General features: G+C 33.4%; 1 protein-coding gene and 1 long non-coding RNA gene across 3 annotated transcripts in view; one reads left to right on the forward strand and one right to left on the reverse strand.

The window, feature by feature from the left end:
- The first annotated feature begins 1537 nt into the window (after nucleotides 1-1537).
- LOC119637212 lies at nucleotides 1538-8290 on the forward strand. Its single transcript, XR_005247229.1, has 2 exons — nucleotides 1538-2885; nucleotides 2956-8290. It is a non-coding gene; the product is annotated as an uncharacterized LOC119637212 (long non-coding RNA).
- Nucleotides 8097-19153, reverse strand: part of LOC119637211 (netrin-A) — a 107841-nt gene continuing 96784 nt past the window's right edge. Inside the window, exons 5-7 of one of the 2 annotated variants that reach the window (XM_038033073.1) lie at nucleotides 8934-8999; nucleotides 8505-8814; nucleotides 8097-8435 (exon numbers count right to left, since the gene is read on the reverse strand). In XM_038033073.1, coding sequence (XP_037889001.1) covers nucleotides 8294-8435; nucleotides 8505-8814; nucleotides 8934-8999 — 518 coding nt within the window. In that variant the 3' untranslated portion in view covers nucleotides 8097-8293. The remainder of the gene's footprint in view (nucleotides 8436-8504; nucleotides 8815-8933; nucleotides 9000-19153) is intronic. The other variant, XM_038033074.1, reaches the window with a different exon arrangement.

Consider the following 19153-nt stretch of genomic DNA (forward strand, 5'->3'; position numbering starts at 1 on the left):
AAGCAAACAATTTAGTTTGAATTTTATTTTATTTTCTTAATAAATTATTAACTCAGAACAACCAATAATAGCGTAAAGTGTGTGCTATTTACTAACGTCTCATTTGACAGCTTTGGGAGAATGTTTCTGGCATACCCTGAGCGTACAAGTAGTAAAGAGAGTCGAAATTTGAAAATGACAATTAGTTCCCACATGACGGTAGCCGTAATTATCGCCTTGCTTTCTTAGGATGTAGTTGGTTGTCGTCAAGAGGTTAATCATGTACCATTGCCGTCAATTTCTTATACGTGCCGTCGAATTTTGCATTATAATGCATAATAACTGAGAGAGGTGTGCAAAAGGAGGCGAAAGTTGACGCTCGCTTTTTTTGTTTATGCGAATCGCAAATAGTAAACAATAACAAACATGCAAAATACAAAAAATGATGTAAAAATTGTCTTAAATCATAAAATGATGATGAAGTTCAATGAAATTTTTAGGAAAATCCAAATAGTGATCATAATCGATTTACAAAAAATGTACATTTAGTTGTTACGGGTGAGTAAAGATTTCTTGTAAATGAACACCAATACAATTTCTAGCATCTGCAGTGAACGAGCAATATGTTTAGGTCTGCGTATTCCAGTTTTACAGTCTGTGTCTTTCTATAAACGTTGCTCTAAAAGAGAGTTTTGTGATAGCTTTTCCTGATTTAACGGAAAATATGTTCTCAGCGACAGCAACTTTGCTCACTTGATTAAATCACAGCGTGGCTTTTTTAAAAAGTGCAGCCTCATAGGTCTTTGTTCACAGTACTATATCTCAAATAAAACTTTTTCATTGTATGTGATTGCCAATGTTAATCCATCCAGTGTGTGTTTTATTTCAAATGACCAGTTTAAACATTCAAAGTTTGCGCTGGAGCCTAATATCTGTAAAGGTTTGATCTTGAAAAAATTGTGTAAGCTTGAAGTTGTCAGCCATCAGAAAGTTCGCCATAACCCATTACTCAATGAGTTCCTAGTATGGAAATTTGCATGATTTTTAGATAGAACCAGTCTTCAAAACAAAGGCATTCAAGTTTCACGACATTCTTATCATAAGTTTACAACTTACAGTGGATTTAGTGACGCTGTACACGAAACTCAGATTTTTTCATTGTTACACATGGTCGCTACAAATTCTGTAACTTGCAAACTAATTCATTAGAATTTCGTAAAATTTTCACACATATCGTTTGAACGTTGTTACCCGCCAAAAATCGTTCGCGTCCATTCGTCGTACTACAAGTAGTGCAGTGTATAAAGAGGAATGACAATTTTGTCAAGCGAATAACACTTTAGTTAATTAAGGCATTGCAATAATTTCCTCAACTTAAAATTTGTTATCTCCAAAATCGGCACCCAAAACTAAGTTCTCCATGTCATTGACTAATATCTTCATCTTAAGGATAATTAATCAAACTTAGTTGAATTTCTCTTAGTCTTATTATATATGAAATTTGATCATTTTATTTATTTGCGCAAGAACATGTTTTTTACTTTGTAAGATTTTGATTATTGTTACAATTGTTTGAGTATTGTTCTATTTGATTGAAGCTTAAAATAGGCTACAAGGAAAGAAGAAATAATTGACGGAAAGAAAGATAGTAAATTTATTTTGGTTAATATCAATAAATTTAAACTAAAATTAATTACAATTATATATAATTTTTAGCGTTAGTTGCGCTATTTGCCTTAAGGCAAATCATGGATAATACCCACCGCCTCGAGCCAATCAATTTTATATATGTGATGTGTGTTTCCTAACTTAATTTTGGATTGCATTAAATATTCTTTAAAAAAAAGAGACTAGGGCTGTGTGAAATTTATTAAGGAGAATTTAGAAAAAAATGATATAGATTTCAGTGATTGCCACCACTGATAGTCATTGCGTGTTTGATGAGCGTTTTATGAAATGTATTTAAAGGCTAAAAAACATTTATCAGTATTAAAAAAAAAAAAGGTAAAGGATGGAAGGCATTCATCCGATAGGAGTAAAATAGTGGTGTTAGCTTTTTATACAAAAACAAAAAGAAAAACCAAAATTGAAGTTTTCTCTGGGTATAATGAGAAAATTTATATATTCCATAAGCGAACTATAAGTGCAGTGGTTTTCTACATCAACCGTTAAGAAGAATATTAGTTTACAAATGCGTAATCAAGCAGTTCAAGTACGGTTATTGAATGAGGTCGTGTTGATGCGCGATGCGCGAAAAGTCATGCGCGATCATTAAAAGTATGCCGTCGTCGCAGAGAAAAGGATGGTTCAAGCAACTAAGTGGTCATAAGTTCTACTAGAGCGCTGTCATTCTATCATTTTCTTTTTCAGTGCAAAGCTAATATATACAAAGTTAAATATTAGTAATGAAATGGTTTATTAAAATGATGGATGCTTTACGCACTATTCAGAAACACAAATTAATTCTAATTAGATCACAATGTGTCTTCGAGTCACATTTGAATTTTGAATTTAAGTTTTTTAATAATTTCACTTAAAATTAACAATTAAGCCCAACAAGTGAAGGCGTTGTAGTGGACCAGGGTTCACCGTTAAATACTTTACACTACCCTATAGGTATTCAGGTAATGCTCTAAAATGAAGCGTTATGGTTGAAGAAGTGGTTGGATCCGAAACATTGGCAACAGGGTCTGTTCTTGGACCAAAAGACGTTCATGTATCAAATTTGATTGAAATATTTTAAAAATTACGGCTTTTAGGTTGAGCATAAACAAAGGCAAAGGCGGACAAATGGACGAGCAAGCATAAATCAGTTTAGAATCATTTTTTGTACAATAAAACGTCCTTCTGGATGTTTCAAACATCTGCCGAAATGTAATATGTCCGTTTATCACATGTGATATAAGGTATAAAAAAATATATATATGCGTATGTAAGTTTTTAATCAATTATGATATCAAAATTAATCACTTTCAGAAAATGAGTTTTATTATACCACGATGTGACTGTCAGTCACACAGCATATTATTACGTTACACTGTGAAATATGTACATTGGATATTAACCTTTATGCGATGTATATTTGTCGAGACATGTTTTAATTTTCTACTACATATGCATTATAGAGAGTACCGTTGGTTTGTTTTATACAGACATTGGAGATACGACGATAAGAGCGCACGGTTAACCCGCAGAGAAGGTAATAATATTACGGCATTTTGAAGTTTTAGGCAAAAAATCATGAAAACTTTAACATTAATTTTGGTGACTGATGAACAGCTAACTCCTTATCGCGGGAAAGTGTCGTTTTTGCAACATATTCCATCCAAAACCGGACAAATATGGCATTAAAGTTTTTTGGATAGGCGAATGCAGAGGCAGCTATCCATTGTAAGTAATCTGCTACCTGGGATAAGAAAGACTCAATCGAGGACATAATTTGAGAGAAAGAGAGTTTGAGAAGTCGCGCGTCTCATTTCAGAACAATAATCGCATTATCATATTTGATAAGTTCTATAAGAAATAAAACTAATATGTACACGATTGCCCTATTTTATAAGTTAGTTGATTATCTAAATGAATGGGAATCGTTCGAAATCAAATCAATGCTTGTTACCAAACGCTACAGAGTTTGGTTCAGGACGTGATAATACCAAGCCCACAGCGACGCAGCACTCATTACTTGAATAAGTGTGCAGTTGCAGGCATTAATAAATAAAGCGACCGCATACCCACCAGGATGGAAGTTCAACTCCAGCCAGATGATACGCGAACTAAAAGCAATATTTGGCCTTGTGTCATCTGTGCTCACCCAATCACACATCGAATGCTAGACAAAAGTTATCATATGCTGAACTTGCATTAATAAATACATTTTTGCTTACCTTTTAAATGAATTTTTTTTTATATAGTTCGAAATCAAAAAATATATGGCCCGTGAATAATATTTGATGTTTGTATATAGCGGGCTTGGATAAATAAATGAATTCAAACTAGAAACAAAAATAATATCTCAATTAATCTTATACTGCTTAAAAGTGACTGAGAGTCACATCGTGGTATAATTCGTTCTAAAAACACGTGGCAAGACCAGTGTTGAAAGTTTTAATAGAAATGAATTTAAGTTTATAAAGCGTTTTAATAACTACAAGTATTTTTACTTAAAATGTAAAAAAAAAAATTAATAAATAACAAATATATATTGCCTATAACCGATTAATTCAACGCCGCCCAGAGAGAAGACATTGATTTTTACTTGATGACTTGTTTCCCTCGAATTTTTGAAATGAATTGATGTTAAAGAGTGTTTCAAAGCGTCCAACGAGACCAAAAAAGTAGGACACGTCGGTGTAAAAAAGTTTAACTCTAATAAGATTTATTATAATAATTAATTGTTACATTAATTGTGGAACCCTCAAAAAAAGATGTCAACGTTCATTTGACCATCAATTTTAAAGCTACAGTAAGCAGACGTAATCTTGACTGAAATTCATAGGTACTATTTCGAATAGAGCTAGTGAACTAATTTGCGCTTCGTGGCCAAAGAAGAAAATTTTCATCGTTCAATTAGATTGTAAACACTCGTGAATGATTGCTTTTCACTATCTTGAGAGAAGTAATGGATAAAATCTTAAAAGGTCTTGAACAAATCTAGTATTATTTAGGCTTATTGCACTAAATGCCGGAGAAGAGTTTGAAACAAGGTAAAAAAGAAAAACAAATTTGAAATTATTACGGTGCAGACTTTGCTTTACTATATTTTCTAAGAGGCGAACGCATTCATTTGTATTTAATAGTCTAAGAGCCTCTTAATAACCCCACATGAGACCTTTCACAATTGTGTTAGTTGACACGATTGCGCATCGCAAGTTCTTCGTTTTCTCAAGATTGCAAAGATTGTGCAGCGTTTCAAAATTAGTTTGTAAAACATATTTTGCTTTTCTCTTTCTATTCAGCAGTTCTTTCTATTCAACAGTTAAAAAACCAATAAGTTTACTTAGCTCGTAATAAGATTAAAATGAAAGCAAAACAAGGCAACGTGAGTCACGCATTCAAGCTCTAATCTACCAAATCAATCAAAAAGGTGAACATAGAAATTGATGCACACGCAATTCTCTTTTTACACGATATATATGCCCCTTAAAAAATTGTGCAAAAAAATCGTGTAAAAAATATATGTGAGATAGTTTAAATTTGGGGACACTTTCCGCAACTTTAAAAATCATCTAAGATTAAAAACTCGATTTATTTTCCCAAAGAACTATGCAAAAAAAGTAATAATTAAATCCAGATTATATATTTATAAAACAGAAACAATTCATATTTATTATACAAAAAAAAAAAAAAAAACAAAAAAAATCACAATTGGCGTGCAGTGAAAATTCAGCCCATCAGTTCAATATGTAAAAATTTGAACCGAAATTAGGAGTAAAAATCAATTTTGCAACTACTCATCGCTACTTGATGAGAACCGTGCATGTCTACTATGTACTATGCCTACTAACGACAGCATTTTCGATTCAGTCTGTGCTAATGATAGCAATTAAGAACACCGTTTGTTAATAGTAGATCAAACCACTAAACGATGTGTGGACATAAATCGACCTGCTTCTGATCACGGTGTTCTTCCAATTGCATTCTGTTAGTGTAAGACACTGCCAAAATTAGAATTTAAAAAAAGTTGGTTTTAGGATTCGTGCTAGAACACTTCGCGTGGCAAAGTGCATTTGTTTTCATTGGTGAACAGTGTTATTTCAAAATCGTGCGAAAAAAGGGCGGTGTAAAAAAGATTTGGGCACACTTTTATTAATAGAGAATTACTTTCCGTTTCCATGGATAGTTTTTACTTAATATGTGCTTAGTTATATGCGAGATTTTAAAGGAGAGGAGACATATTTAAATAATTAAATGAAAAGCAGAAGAAAACCGCTGGATTATATATCTGAAGTGAACAGTTCACATTTTCTCACGAGTATACGAATTTGTAAAGCATTGACAATTCAGTAAAATGACATTTACATTATAGAAGCACAACGACGTCACCCGACACAGATTGTTGGATCTCTCATAGACACGATTTTTCCACTTAAGCTGAAAATGTCTTTGAATTCATTAGAGAAAGATAATGAAAAGCAAAATTCAATTCATCAGAAGTTCAAGGTAATTATAAACAAGTAAAAGCATTGCGGCGGGTCAAGGTCCACTTTTAAATAACCTACCACGTTTCGTTTAATATAGTTATGTATATGACGACTGTTCAATGTAAGGCGTTATATGGTTAATGGTCGAAAAAGGCGTTCCGCTCCTAATCACTTTCAATAGGGCTGGTGTCTGACTCAAAGCGCGGTGATGTACCAAATTTCATAAAAATATCTAAAAAATTGGAAGACAGGCAGACGGACAGAGAAGCTTAAATCGATTCAGAAGGTGATATATATATATACCCGCGCAGACTTACTACCGAAAATGATATACGCTGTAAAAGAAGCTGAATTCAACTTAAGAAATGGTTTATAAAAGATATACGAAATTTTCGTAAATATAAAGAAACGTGGAGCGAAAAAACACGATTTAAGGGAAAGACGGTTGTCTCAAGTATTAATTTCACTTTTATTTAAATGATATCACGCCGTCGATAGAAGACAAAGAGGCCATTATACAAGAGCTATCTACAGTTGCAGATGATAATAGTAAGACGTTAGATGAGAAGACGTGAAACGAAATTAAAATTAAACCCAGAGCAGTAGAGGGTATACGTGAAAATTTTAAAACTATGCTATTAACAGGAAATGTTAACAGAAAATCGATTGTTTCGGCGTTCAGATTTTATATTTATGTGTTTATACCGTAGGCACAGTTTTCTTTCGGAACTTTTTATATGAACATGATTACGAAATGAATGATATGGGAGAGGAAGGGCAAGACTAAATAAAGAATATTTATTTCTTCGGTGGTGGGCATAAAGACTTACACTTGCATATACATATACGTATTTATGTATGCATGTATGTGTGTATGTATATATGTATGAAAAAATTGCTTACATAAATTAAGTGCAACGGATTACTTTTCCTATACATTTTTAAATTTACACGACCGTATTGAGCGGATTGTGCAAAATTCAGTTTATACGTAACACGTTGTTGTCATATATCAAATAAAGATAAAAAAAGAAAAGAAAAAATTTAATTAAAATTAATACTCAAGACATGTAATACAAATTGATCGAATTTCATATGAAAACCAACATGAAAATCGATCAAACACTTTGAAAGGAGATCGATCCTCTTTCGTTGACTTCTCCCTGGTTCTTGTTTCTATCACATCTTTTGCTGATTATCTTTTTGTGGTGTTTTGTATTGTTTTGTTTTTTGCATTTTGTTCTCTGTTTTCGTTTTTTTTTTTTCTTCTCAATCAATTAATTAATTCAAGTCAATATTTGAGCATAAATGAATAATAATGTATATGAATACCATTAGTGTAAATTGCTTATCTCTATTATTTGTTGATATTGCTTTTTTTGGTTGATTGATTGTTATACAAGATATCTTAGTTTTATTTATTTTTTTTCATAATTTTAGCTTAAAATTTCCTTTTTTTTTATATTTATATCCACTAATTTAAAAACTAAATTGTTATATAATTAGTTGAATTACATATCCATCACCGCGGTAATTACATATATTTGATAATTTCAAGTTTGCTTTTTTTTGCTTGCACGTCAGTCCGTCCACTGTAAATATTCGATTCTCGTTTAGGGTAAATGAAAGCACACTTAAATATATGTGTAAACGTATTTAATAAGTAAAAACACTATAGGTGGCTACGACGCATCGTTAAGCACCCTACATCATTTTACAATTATTCATACGACTTTTCGAAATTAGGCGTTACATGGGAGTGGTCGAAAGACTGGTTCGACCCAAACCTTGTACCACAATTTAAGGCGGTGTAATAAAAATGTAATCTGAAAATTTCGTAGAGTATCTTTACCGACATACTGGATATTTGCTGTGGCAACGGCAAATTTGTAATTTCAGAGTAATATAGAAAAAAAACGTCTTGACTTTGAAAATTGTCACTAATGTTTTCACATAAATACATACTTGCGTTAGGATATTGTTTACTTATTGTAAAATTTCCGGTGTGTGTATGTCAAAAACGTTCGTAGTGCGCCGAACTTTTGCTCGATATTAAAATAAAAAAAAAAATTTGAATATATGCACAATTTTGCTTAATTACACTACGAAAAGTGTAACTAAGTAAGTACTAGCGTGCAGTTCAATCTAAAGTACAAAAAAAAAAAAAAAAACACTTAATCGCATGTACGCGCTCGTCGTTGAAATCGTTTCATACGTCGATACCATTCATCTTTCCATTCGATAACAATTGATCGGGGTCCAATGCCTAAAAAGCCGGGCGGAGCTTCAGAGTCTTTACCCAAAATCAAATAAGATCTAAAAATATTAAAAGTTCCCTTAAGATTATTTTGCCTTGTAAGCTTTTTTTTTTTGCGTTCTATTTACCTATTAATTTTAATTTTTGGGCACTTGCATTCTAAGCCCTTCGTCGGTATAATCCATGTCATAGGTCCCCGTCTCAGGACGGTGCTCGTTGTGGCGTATTCGAGTGGTGTGCGTTTGAATATCGCCTGTATTTGTATATCGTATTTTGCTATTTCCATTTGTGCGTCCTCTTCGTCCTCCTCCTCCTCTCCGACCACCGATATCTTGTCCTCGTTGTTGCTGCTCGCTACTTGTTGATTTTCTTTGGTATACTGTTCGCTGCTGGTTATCTCTGTGCTCTGTTCCCGTCCAATTACTTTGGCCATTATTGCTAGAATTTTATTTGCATTTTGAAAATTACTTTTATTTTTATTTTATTTTTATTCTTTTTTTTACATTTTTTTTTTTTTGCTTTTCTACATGTTTATAAATAATGCGGAATTTCATTACCGTAATCTCGCTTGCAAAACTTGTTGAGATTTAGTCTTTTTGTGCTTATTTTGCATTTTCCGCATTCTGTAAATGAAAGATAAGGAAAGACAAAATTGAAATGAGTGAAATTCAAATTGAAAAGTGTACTTAAGTACATATCTACATTCTCCTTACGGATCATCATATCAAGAACATCGCACGCAACTAAATCATATGGAATTGAAATTACAAACGACTCGACGGTGAGCATTAAAATATAGATAACGTTTTTATAGATCTGGAAGATAGTATTTTTCTACATCAAACCTGAAGCTAATTTCAATGGACTTTAAAAAAACATCGTCTAAAGGTTAAAAAAAAAAAAAAAAAAAAAAAAAAAAAATAGAAAAAATATTATTACAATTACTATCAATCAATTCTATCGATACTTTTTTTAATATTTTCAAATAAAAAAATTTAGTGCTTTCGAATATATTTTTTAACTTTTTACTTATATACTTTTTTCTTTTTAAAAAAAAATTGCAATTCTTTGAAAATAATTTTTTGCTTATTTTTTTGATTTTAATAAAAAAAATATTTTGAAAGAATTGAAAAAAATGGTTATTTCTTTGTTTTTAAATTATGGAAACGAATCGTTGGCCATGCAATAAATACACATTGCGGCACTATTGTAGACTTGTGAGCTGTTCTTGAAATTTTAAAATAATTAACGAAATGACATTGTGTTATGCGTAGCACTTATTTTCCCTCAATTTTGCGACTGCAACGGCAATCATCAACGAAATTGTTCAGTTTGATGCGATAACCGTAAATTAACCACTTCAGAACAGATATAACTCCAGTGGCATGTAAAAAGTTCTGTGCGGTTAATTGCTTAAAAATAAAGTAAAATAAAAAAAAAAAAATAAATGAAAAACAGAAACAAAAACATTAGAGACATTAAATTGAATGAAAAGTGAAAATAAAAGCAAAAAACATAGGAAATGAAACAAATTTTCATCAGCTGCAGCAGATGAGCCAACGCACAACAGCAGAATCATTCATTTCAAATTGAAATACTATTCTAAATTTAGTAGTGCGAACAAAATAAAGCCTAAAGCAAATGTTCATACATTATATATATATATATATATATAATTGCGCATCACAAATAAAGAACTACAGAAAAATTAAACAAAAAAAAGGCAAAAAGAAAAAAGAAGAAAAATCACAAAAACAATCGAATCAATGCCAATTAGCCGGGCATTCTTGTATTGAATGCCATTCATTCATTATACAGGAACGATGCTATTTTTTGGTGATAAGTTTCGCATACAATTCAGTCACATTTGCAATCAGTTGAGTTAATGGGATATTTATGTGTTTTTTTTTTTTTTGTTTTTCTTTTATTTAGGGAACTTACATGACCGGACATGAATGACATATGCTTGTCTACGCAACTCACCTGAACAGTTCTTTCTCTATGAAGTTTCTTTTACGAATATAATAAGTGTTTTTTTTTTTTTTTTTTGTTTTCTGGAAATCGGAATTTTATTAAAATTAGATGGATACATGTAAATCTGCCAAGTGAGTTAATGCGGGCTTTGCTGTTTCATAAAATTTAGCGACCATGGTGCAGAATCGCTTTTACTTTCTTTGTATAACCTTTATATATACTTTCATTTTTTGTTCACGTGAATCGTTAGAGTATTTAATTCTATACAATTTACTCGGAACGAAAATATTTGCCTACAACCACAAGTGGAAACTATTCTAAATAGATTACAAGAGATTACTTTTAAATTCGTAGAGTGTAGAACGCAATCACTTAAGGAGTGGGGTGTAAGAATTTAAGTCTAGAGTTTAGGAAAACTCAGTTAAAGGAGTCGCTCAACATTCATTTGAAGTAGTTGGTTGACCGAATTGCAGCAGCAAAGTGTATCTTCAGATTCAATTTAGCCAAGTAAAATTGGCATTGATCACTTCTGACAAAAGCGATTTCAAAGGAAAAGGTAAAGCGTTGTAAAATGGATGCTACAATCAATAGATCCACCTTTTATTAGTTAATTAATAATAATGTTGACGACAATTTCATTATTCAATAATAATCATTACTATAACCAATAATTAGTGTGCCAGCACGTGAACAACAGTAAAGGTAGAGATGTAAGTAACATAACATAACATAACAATAGCGTACAATATAAGGCGAAACGCCAAGACTCAGATGTGATCATAGATTAGAAAACGACTTTTTTAAACTATTTTATATATGCTCGGATAACCAGTAATTTTGATATGAAGTGGTAACGAGTTCCATAGCTTAACAGCGTTCGCAAAGAATAGCCTTAAATGATGTTAAGTAGTTACGGCTGAGCCGTCTTATGTAAATATGTTGGTGTTCCGGTCCTTATAAGCTTGTGGAGAACAAGCATATTGATAATATTAAGATGTATCGGAAGATCGGAATACAATATCTGCAGCGAAAACTGCGATATCTTATCATGTCGCCGCTTTTTAAAGCCGTACCTAGCGCGCTACTTTATGACAATCTGCGGTTGTTTGTTAGAAACATAATCTAATTCACCGCATACATATGCTCCGTATGATATGAGCGGCAGAACAAAACATTTAATTAATCCTAATGTGGTGAAGGTTGGAACATTAGATCAGGAGAGTCAGAGTTTTCCTAAAATAATAGATGCTTGCATTAATTTTGAGCATTTTTTCACTTAAAAAATTGAATTAATATATTAATCAAGCGTTTTCTGTAACTTTTTCCCATATTTCTGACAACATGTCGATACCGTGTCGAAAGAGCTTATATTGATTTGTCAGCGATCCAATCATCCGCACATTTTCTTATTTCTTCAATTATGAGGAGCCGCGTGGCGGCCAAGTCGTGCTGCATCGATCTGAACAGATAGTAATAAGAAGGGGCCATGTCTGGCGAGTAGGCTGAGTGTGCCAGAATATCCGATTTGAACCGCAACAGTGTATCCCTGACAACTTTTGCAACCAATGGTCGAAATGGCATTTTGAGTCAACTTGCATGATAGCTATTTCAGCTACTGTTGCTGGTTTTTTTTTTTTTTGAAACAGTACATCGTTCAATTCGTTCAGTTGACGTCGATAGACATCTGTAGTAATAGATTTATTCCCTCGTAGTACACTGCACCTTGTTGTGCCCACCCTATGCACTTGCATTTCAATACGTTACAGAAAACTATTCTATTCTGGAAAGCGATGGAAGCAAACGAAAGTAATGAATGTAGAAAGAGCAAATCTTGAGCGTTGCGTGATTAGTGAGTGTATACACTGAATAACTTAATAATACCAAATGGAAAATTGTTAGTTTATCTAGAGGCAGACGGAAGTCATTGAATTTAACCGTTATGTACAACGATATTTCGCATTACTTTGGCATTTTTACCTGTAAAAGTCGCTGGCCAAAATCAATGCAAGCATCTAATATTATGAACCAAGGTTCAATATCTTCACTGACCGCTTTAATGCGTGCAAGGAACGGGAATCAGCCTGTAAGTGATATTAGAATAGCTTTCAATTTGCGTGAATTTAACTTTAAATCGTTAAAATCAGACCAGAGGGCAATACGCTCTAAATCATCACTTATACGCTGGACCAGATCCTCCAAAAGTGCAAGCAGGCGTGAAAGGTAAGTTTGTGCGTCATCAGGGCACAAGTGAACGTTGCAATCGAAACAACAACCGATTAAGTCATTTATAAGGTAAGTCCCAAAACGGATCGATTCTTTCGGGACATCAGAGGTAACCAACCTTAGCTCCGAAGAACAATCGCCAATAACCACACGTTGATACCGACTTTCCAAATAAGACCTAATTAAATGAATCGCAGGCGCACTGAAGACATAATGAAATTCAAAGTCATGCAATAGTAAGTTATGGTCACAGGTATCAATATGATCAGTTATTAGTTATTTGACAGAGCAGGAAGAATGCCAATAGGGCCAAAGTCTTCAGGAAGGATAGAAGAAGAACGGAGTTTTACAACAATCAGGAACCGAGCAAGTTGTTATTATGTGATTAAATACATGAGTTAAAGGTGGCTTGTGGCAACCAGCTTGGTAACCTCGATACCAGCACTATCGCAACCGACAGCGTTTAATTTAATGTTATGCACAGCCTCGCATACTTCGTTATCGGTGACGGCGCTAAATTGGAGAGTTTCACCGTGCTGATACATAATCTCCTGTTGCACAAGCACGAAACAGTTGCTGCAACCAGTGTCGGATTTCAAAAAGTGATCATTTAATGTTTTAGGGTTAATTTCACACAGTACGGGACTCTTTTTAACGCCAATGTTCTGGAGATTCTTCCAAAGCACCTTTGCAGGAAGATTGACATCTAGCTTGTTATGAAAGTAAAGGTATTCCCGCGCGTAGTAAACTTGTGAATCTTATTTTTGCATTTACGGAAAACTTCACAATTAACCTCATCCTGTCAATTTTCCAGACTTACATATGCCCCACTACGGAGTCTAATGACCCTTTTGACTTCACTCGAAAACCAAGGTAGCTTGGAAATACTAACTTCGTATGTCTTCCATGGCACGTACTCGTTAAATAACAAGGAAAGACAATACATTAAGCAAGATAACTTATCATTAGCGTCGGCAATATTCAAGACTTTGCTCCAGTAAATTTGCGAGAAGGCACACCTAAGCCGTTGCATATCAATTAAAAAAGTCCCTCTAACTAGACGACATACATATATGAGTATCACAATTGATATCTATATTCATTATGAGAACCAACAAACCATGATCATATATCCCACAAAGAGGGAATTGGTCGTAGTGAATGACTGAGGGACTGTCAGAAACCCATATGAAATGTTAAAGTGCCGGCTTACAAAGCTAAAGAGCTACATCGTCTGGACCAGGAGTTCAACAATTTCAACTGCATAACTTTTCTAGAAGTTGCTCCGCCATACTTGATACTCATGTTCGTTTAAATTAGGGATTAAAGTTACTAGGCATCATAATCTCGCCCTCCTACGGCATTATAGTCTTAATAACTGATTTAGTCCTCTTATTGTCACCATAACAATCAATTACAACAACACCATTATTTTTGCAACGAACATTAGAAACTTTTAAGCTTTTAGGATCCTAATTTAAGGTTAGCCTTAGTTTTATCACCCTTCTGTTTGTTTCTAGGCTTAATTATTAAGGAAACTTTACTTTTAATCTCTTCACTCTGGAACTCTGACAACATTAGCAAGTGCAGATTGCTAAGGTTGTTAAATTTCTAAGTTATGCTGTTCAGCTTGCTACCGAATGTTCGACGGAAGTGATTCACTAACTCAAGCAAAATTTTTAAAGCATTTGACACTCTCGCTAAATGAATTCATAACCTTAACAGTTCGTTTAAAACTCTTTTTGAAGTTCAATATGGTCTTCAATTTTTCGTTAATATGGCGCTTGCAATTTTGCATCAACTTTACGATCTTTTCGTCATTCTTTTTCAATCCATCCTTCAGTGCAGTTTCCCATTCATCTTTACATTCTACTAAGCTATTTCTATTCTTATCAGCAGTGGTATAGATTCCGTTAGGGACCACATTACACATCTACATTTTGAATATATGTTACGCAGTCCGAACACATGTATCATAAAAAAGCAGAAGTTTCAATCACATTCGAGGAAGTCGTTACGAGCTCGCCACATTTCATATTCAAATGATAAATTTTGCAACAAACGCTTTGGCATCGCACTCCGGGCTCCCTCCCGATTGCAATCTTACACTACGTGTATACCTCAGCCATAACAGAGTCAGCTGGCGCGCACTCGGTCAGCCGCGATGTAACACATGCAACCGCCCCAACTTCAAGCCACTTAATAACGAAACAAATGCGTGCCAATGAAATATCAAATAAAATAATCCAAAGATACATAGGCTGTGCGCCCCTATAATCTTTTACTTTATTTTTTGTTCGAAAAAATTGGATCATTTATTTAAATACTCGCCAATCATTCATAAATCAATGTTTAATATAAAATTCTAGATGTTTTGCTAGCTATAGTTTTTTTTTTTTTTTTGTCTTTTTAATACAAAGTTGTACTTGTTTACATTGAAGACGCCTCGCGAGAATGATTACGGTGACGTCATTTACTTCTTAAATATATGCGTAACAAGTTCCTTGAATATTATAATTCTATTGGCTTTGCTTTCATTCCAAAAAAGATCGTCAAGGCGTCCTTTTCCACGCTTTTGCAGCAGCTTTAAACTGCGATGATATGCGAATAAGAAGTAATGCATAGTTCAATCACTTTGGACAAAATGATATCATTCGCAAGCAATCTAAAAACACTATACTGTGCTATGGCTAACTATTCAATAACTTATATCGTTAAAAGTGATCCGATTCAAAAACCACGTCATCAAAATATGTCAAAAAGTGTGCCGTGTAGATAGAACTAGAAAACGAAACGGGCAGACAGACAGACGAGCTCAGAATAACCTTCTGCATCGATCAGTATAATAAAAAATAGATTTAACTTAATTCCCTCTGTGTGTTACAAACATCCGCACAATATAACGCAAAAGATTCATTCACTCTTTCTTTCTTTGTCAATATTTGTGTCTGTGTCTACTGTGAACCGCCTGCGTCAAGACATAGCCGCTTTAATTACCAACTATTACCAAGAACCAAAATACGTAGAAATATTTTCTTCGATTAAGATAGGGCGGTGCATTATAAATCCATGTCCACTCGGATCAGGCTGAATGCTCAATAAGAAATACTATTTAAACTTTCTGCGTCACTTGCGTAGAGCCTGTCGCTCAGATTACTGGCAAAAAATGCTGTTCTTTTGCACTGCAATAACGCAATTTCTAGTTGTCTTCGCCTTGCATTAGTCTTTCAAGGTTTTTTATCAAATATTGAATCTAAGATTGGTTTCGAAGCCACCATATTCACTCGATTTACGATTGTTCAGGTTCCGCCTACTTTCGCTAGCAAACACTCCGCGACTGGGGAGAGTCTGTTTAACGTCATAATAAATAAAAAAACTGTTTCATGAACTATTAAAAACATTGGCATGAAGTAAAACAATTATTCACCAGGATAACCCTGATCTGTAAGTTGATTGGATTCTGAAGTGAAGTTTGCTTGTACGCTTTCAGGTTAAGATATTACTTGCATTGCGAATCATTTAGAATAAAGTGCATAAGCAAAAGCAAAAGGCGTGTGTGTGTGTGTGTGTGTGCACCAATTTATACAGTTCAATATTAATTTCTTTCATTTAATGTCTGTCATGAGGAACTGACTAATATATGCCAGATTTCCTTTTAGATTCACCTTTGCCACCATTCGCAAGTGTATGTTGTTAAAAGGAAAAAAACAAAAAAAAAAAAAAAAAAAAACAAGAAAAAAAGGAGAACGACAACGAAAAGGAGAAAGAAAAAAAAATCAAATATCTCGATCTGCATTGCGTGATCAACCCACCGATTATTACATTGCCCGGCCATGTGAGAAAATCAAATTCAAAACCTATCTGTTGTGAGTACTTTTCTTAAACGCTTTGCAATAGATTGTGTATGTTGTTAAAACATCTAAATATAAGTATTTATTAGCACTTGTGCAAGAGTGCTGCGGTACCTGTTTATTCATTTACTTTTGAATTTATGAATCTCGAGTATTTAGCATTTTTTTTTTTTTTATTTATTTTATTTATTTCTTTTTTTTTATTTCGCTATCCATCAGTGAGGTTAACGTAGAACAAAGATTAAATAAATACTTAATAGGTTTTCATGCAATCGTGCAAACTTTACACACAGTTTACGTATATATATATCGTGAATGCACTCTTGAACAGCATTCTCTAAATGTTTATGTACAGGTTGAGAGCAATAAAACAGTGGCAATATAAACAATTAAGAAAAAAGGGAAAACATTTTCCGATCAGTCTTAACTGCCCATCATTTAAGGTAAACAAATATATATATAAGAAGCACTTAGCTTGTCAGTAATCGCTAAAGCGTCAGTGCGCTCGCCGAAGTCATTTTTAGATGCACACAATATATAAACCTACGCTAAGCATATGCTATATGTTTGTGAATTACTGATTTGAAAACTGTCTTCTAATTCTTTTCGTTTTTTTTGTTCTTATTTTTTTTTTTTTTTTTTTTTTTTTTAACTAAAAATCGTATTCTAATCAAATTTAATCATGACTCCTCGCATGCGCCTAAATTAACACACTGATCTAAAACACATTTCTTTTTATTAAAAAAAATGCAATCGCTGACGAAAGGAATACGTTATGAAGTCAACGCAACTCGTTTATATTGACGAAATAAACATACTTTACTCCTTTATTCCATAATTCCATAAGGCAGCTCGGGTTGATATATCTAGCATGTGTATCCGTTGAACTCACATAAATATCCGTAGATGGCGTCGTTGGAGAGCGCGACTTATAGTTCGCTACATGTTTTTGATTAGTTTTCTATGTCTTTTTCGGTTATGATGCACATTTAATTATGAACTGTCACCTAAGGTTGACTTTATTCAGTCTTTTTTCATACCATTCGCCTTCTCATTCATTACGATGTTCGCGGTCAGTAAAAATTCCAGTTACGTCCAAGGCTAAAAAACAGTATTTTAACAGTTACATACAGCGGCATCACACATTTTTCAAGTGGAACGACGTAAATGCTATAGCATTCATATAGGAGACATTGGGGGAATTTGCTCTCTCCTTGCAGAAATCTACGAAATTCAAGGCGCTTTAAGTAAATTTGTAAATACGAAAAGACAAAGTAAAACATAGCGATATACCTAAGGGCTCATGTAGTCAATATACTCCGACAAGTATAATAATTGAAAACCCGTAAGATTAAACCGTAAAATTAAATGAAAACTATCGGCTTCAAAATTGCATTTACACTATTTTAGATCGCAATAAAAACGAATGCCATAGCGTCTATGTCCAAAAACGTGTTAAGCACTTGTTCTGTTAAATCATCTATAATGGATTCAAAAGTTGAGTGGAAATATTTATTTTGTTTGGATATGCAATATCTATCAATTTTCTCTGATCTCTATTCTCTCTGAAATCATGATTTCCAGTTTCTTTAGTATCTTAACAGATCTACTCAGAATATATTTACCTAATTTAAAATCGTGTCGAAACAAAAAAAATTGTGTACATTCTGCAAAAGTCGATTAAAGCAACCACATCCGCCCAGTATTGTAAAGCATAAAGGTTTCGTTTAGTTTTTGAGTTTTTGTTGGAAAAGAATCGGAAAAGCCGATACAATCTTCTTCCTTCCACCACTTGTGATACAGAGTATATTAAGTTATTGGGAACGAATGTAACATGAAGAAGGGCTCAAGATAGACCCAGTTTTTGTTATACCGTATATATCAATTCAGAATCGTAATCTGAATTGCTCTGTCTGAGCCTGTCTGTCCGTCTAATGTCCGTCCATCTAATTTTCGTGTTCAAGCTACAGATCGCAATTCTAAGACGAACTAAATTTGGACCATCTCGGCTGCTTTCCCGATCTTATGCTCATAAGGACTTTCACGAAAATTAGCCCTTTGTAGAGCAGGATAATCAAAATTTTAATTTGTGGTGGTGGTTGGGTATTTAAAAGTTGGCATTGCCGACTATAATGTTCTTACTTATTTTTACTTAATTATGAATACAATTGTTAAAATATATTTAATGTAAATATTTAAGATCATGTAATGCTCCAACCGCCAACATATGATCTTTCTAAACCGGTATCACAAAAATAATGCGTCGCCATAAGCTTCAATTGATCTTGTAGAACGTGATGCACCTCTAATATCCAACTTGTCGGAACGATATTTTGTGAACCAATTTTAGTACCAGTTGCAACCAGTTTTCTGCCAGCACATCTTCTTCATACAAATACAAGAATGTTTTTTTTTGCTTGAATAACGTTTTTACATTATCCATAGCTCGTAAGGCACCATACAACAGCTATTCCGTAGAATAAAAGAGTTTTTTAAAAAAAAAAAACACTATCGGGAGAAAAAATTTCCGAACAATCTAATATATTACTATCAGTAGAATAATCGGATTCATGGTATAAGCTGTATGTATACATATATATATATATATATATATATATAAGCGGATATAAGCTTCTACTTGAGATCTGTCATTGTTACACTTTGGTTCAAATTTTGTTCGAACTCGAATGCATCGTTACTATAGGCAACGTCACTGCAATTTTCACAGA

This window comes from Glossina fuscipes, unplaced genomic scaffold (genome assembly GCF_014805625.2).
Source record: "Glossina fuscipes isolate IAEA_lab_2018 unplaced genomic scaffold, Yale_Gfus_2 43, whole genome shotgun sequence".
NCBI lineage: Eukaryota > Metazoa > Arthropoda > Insecta > Diptera > Glossinidae > Glossina > Glossina fuscipes.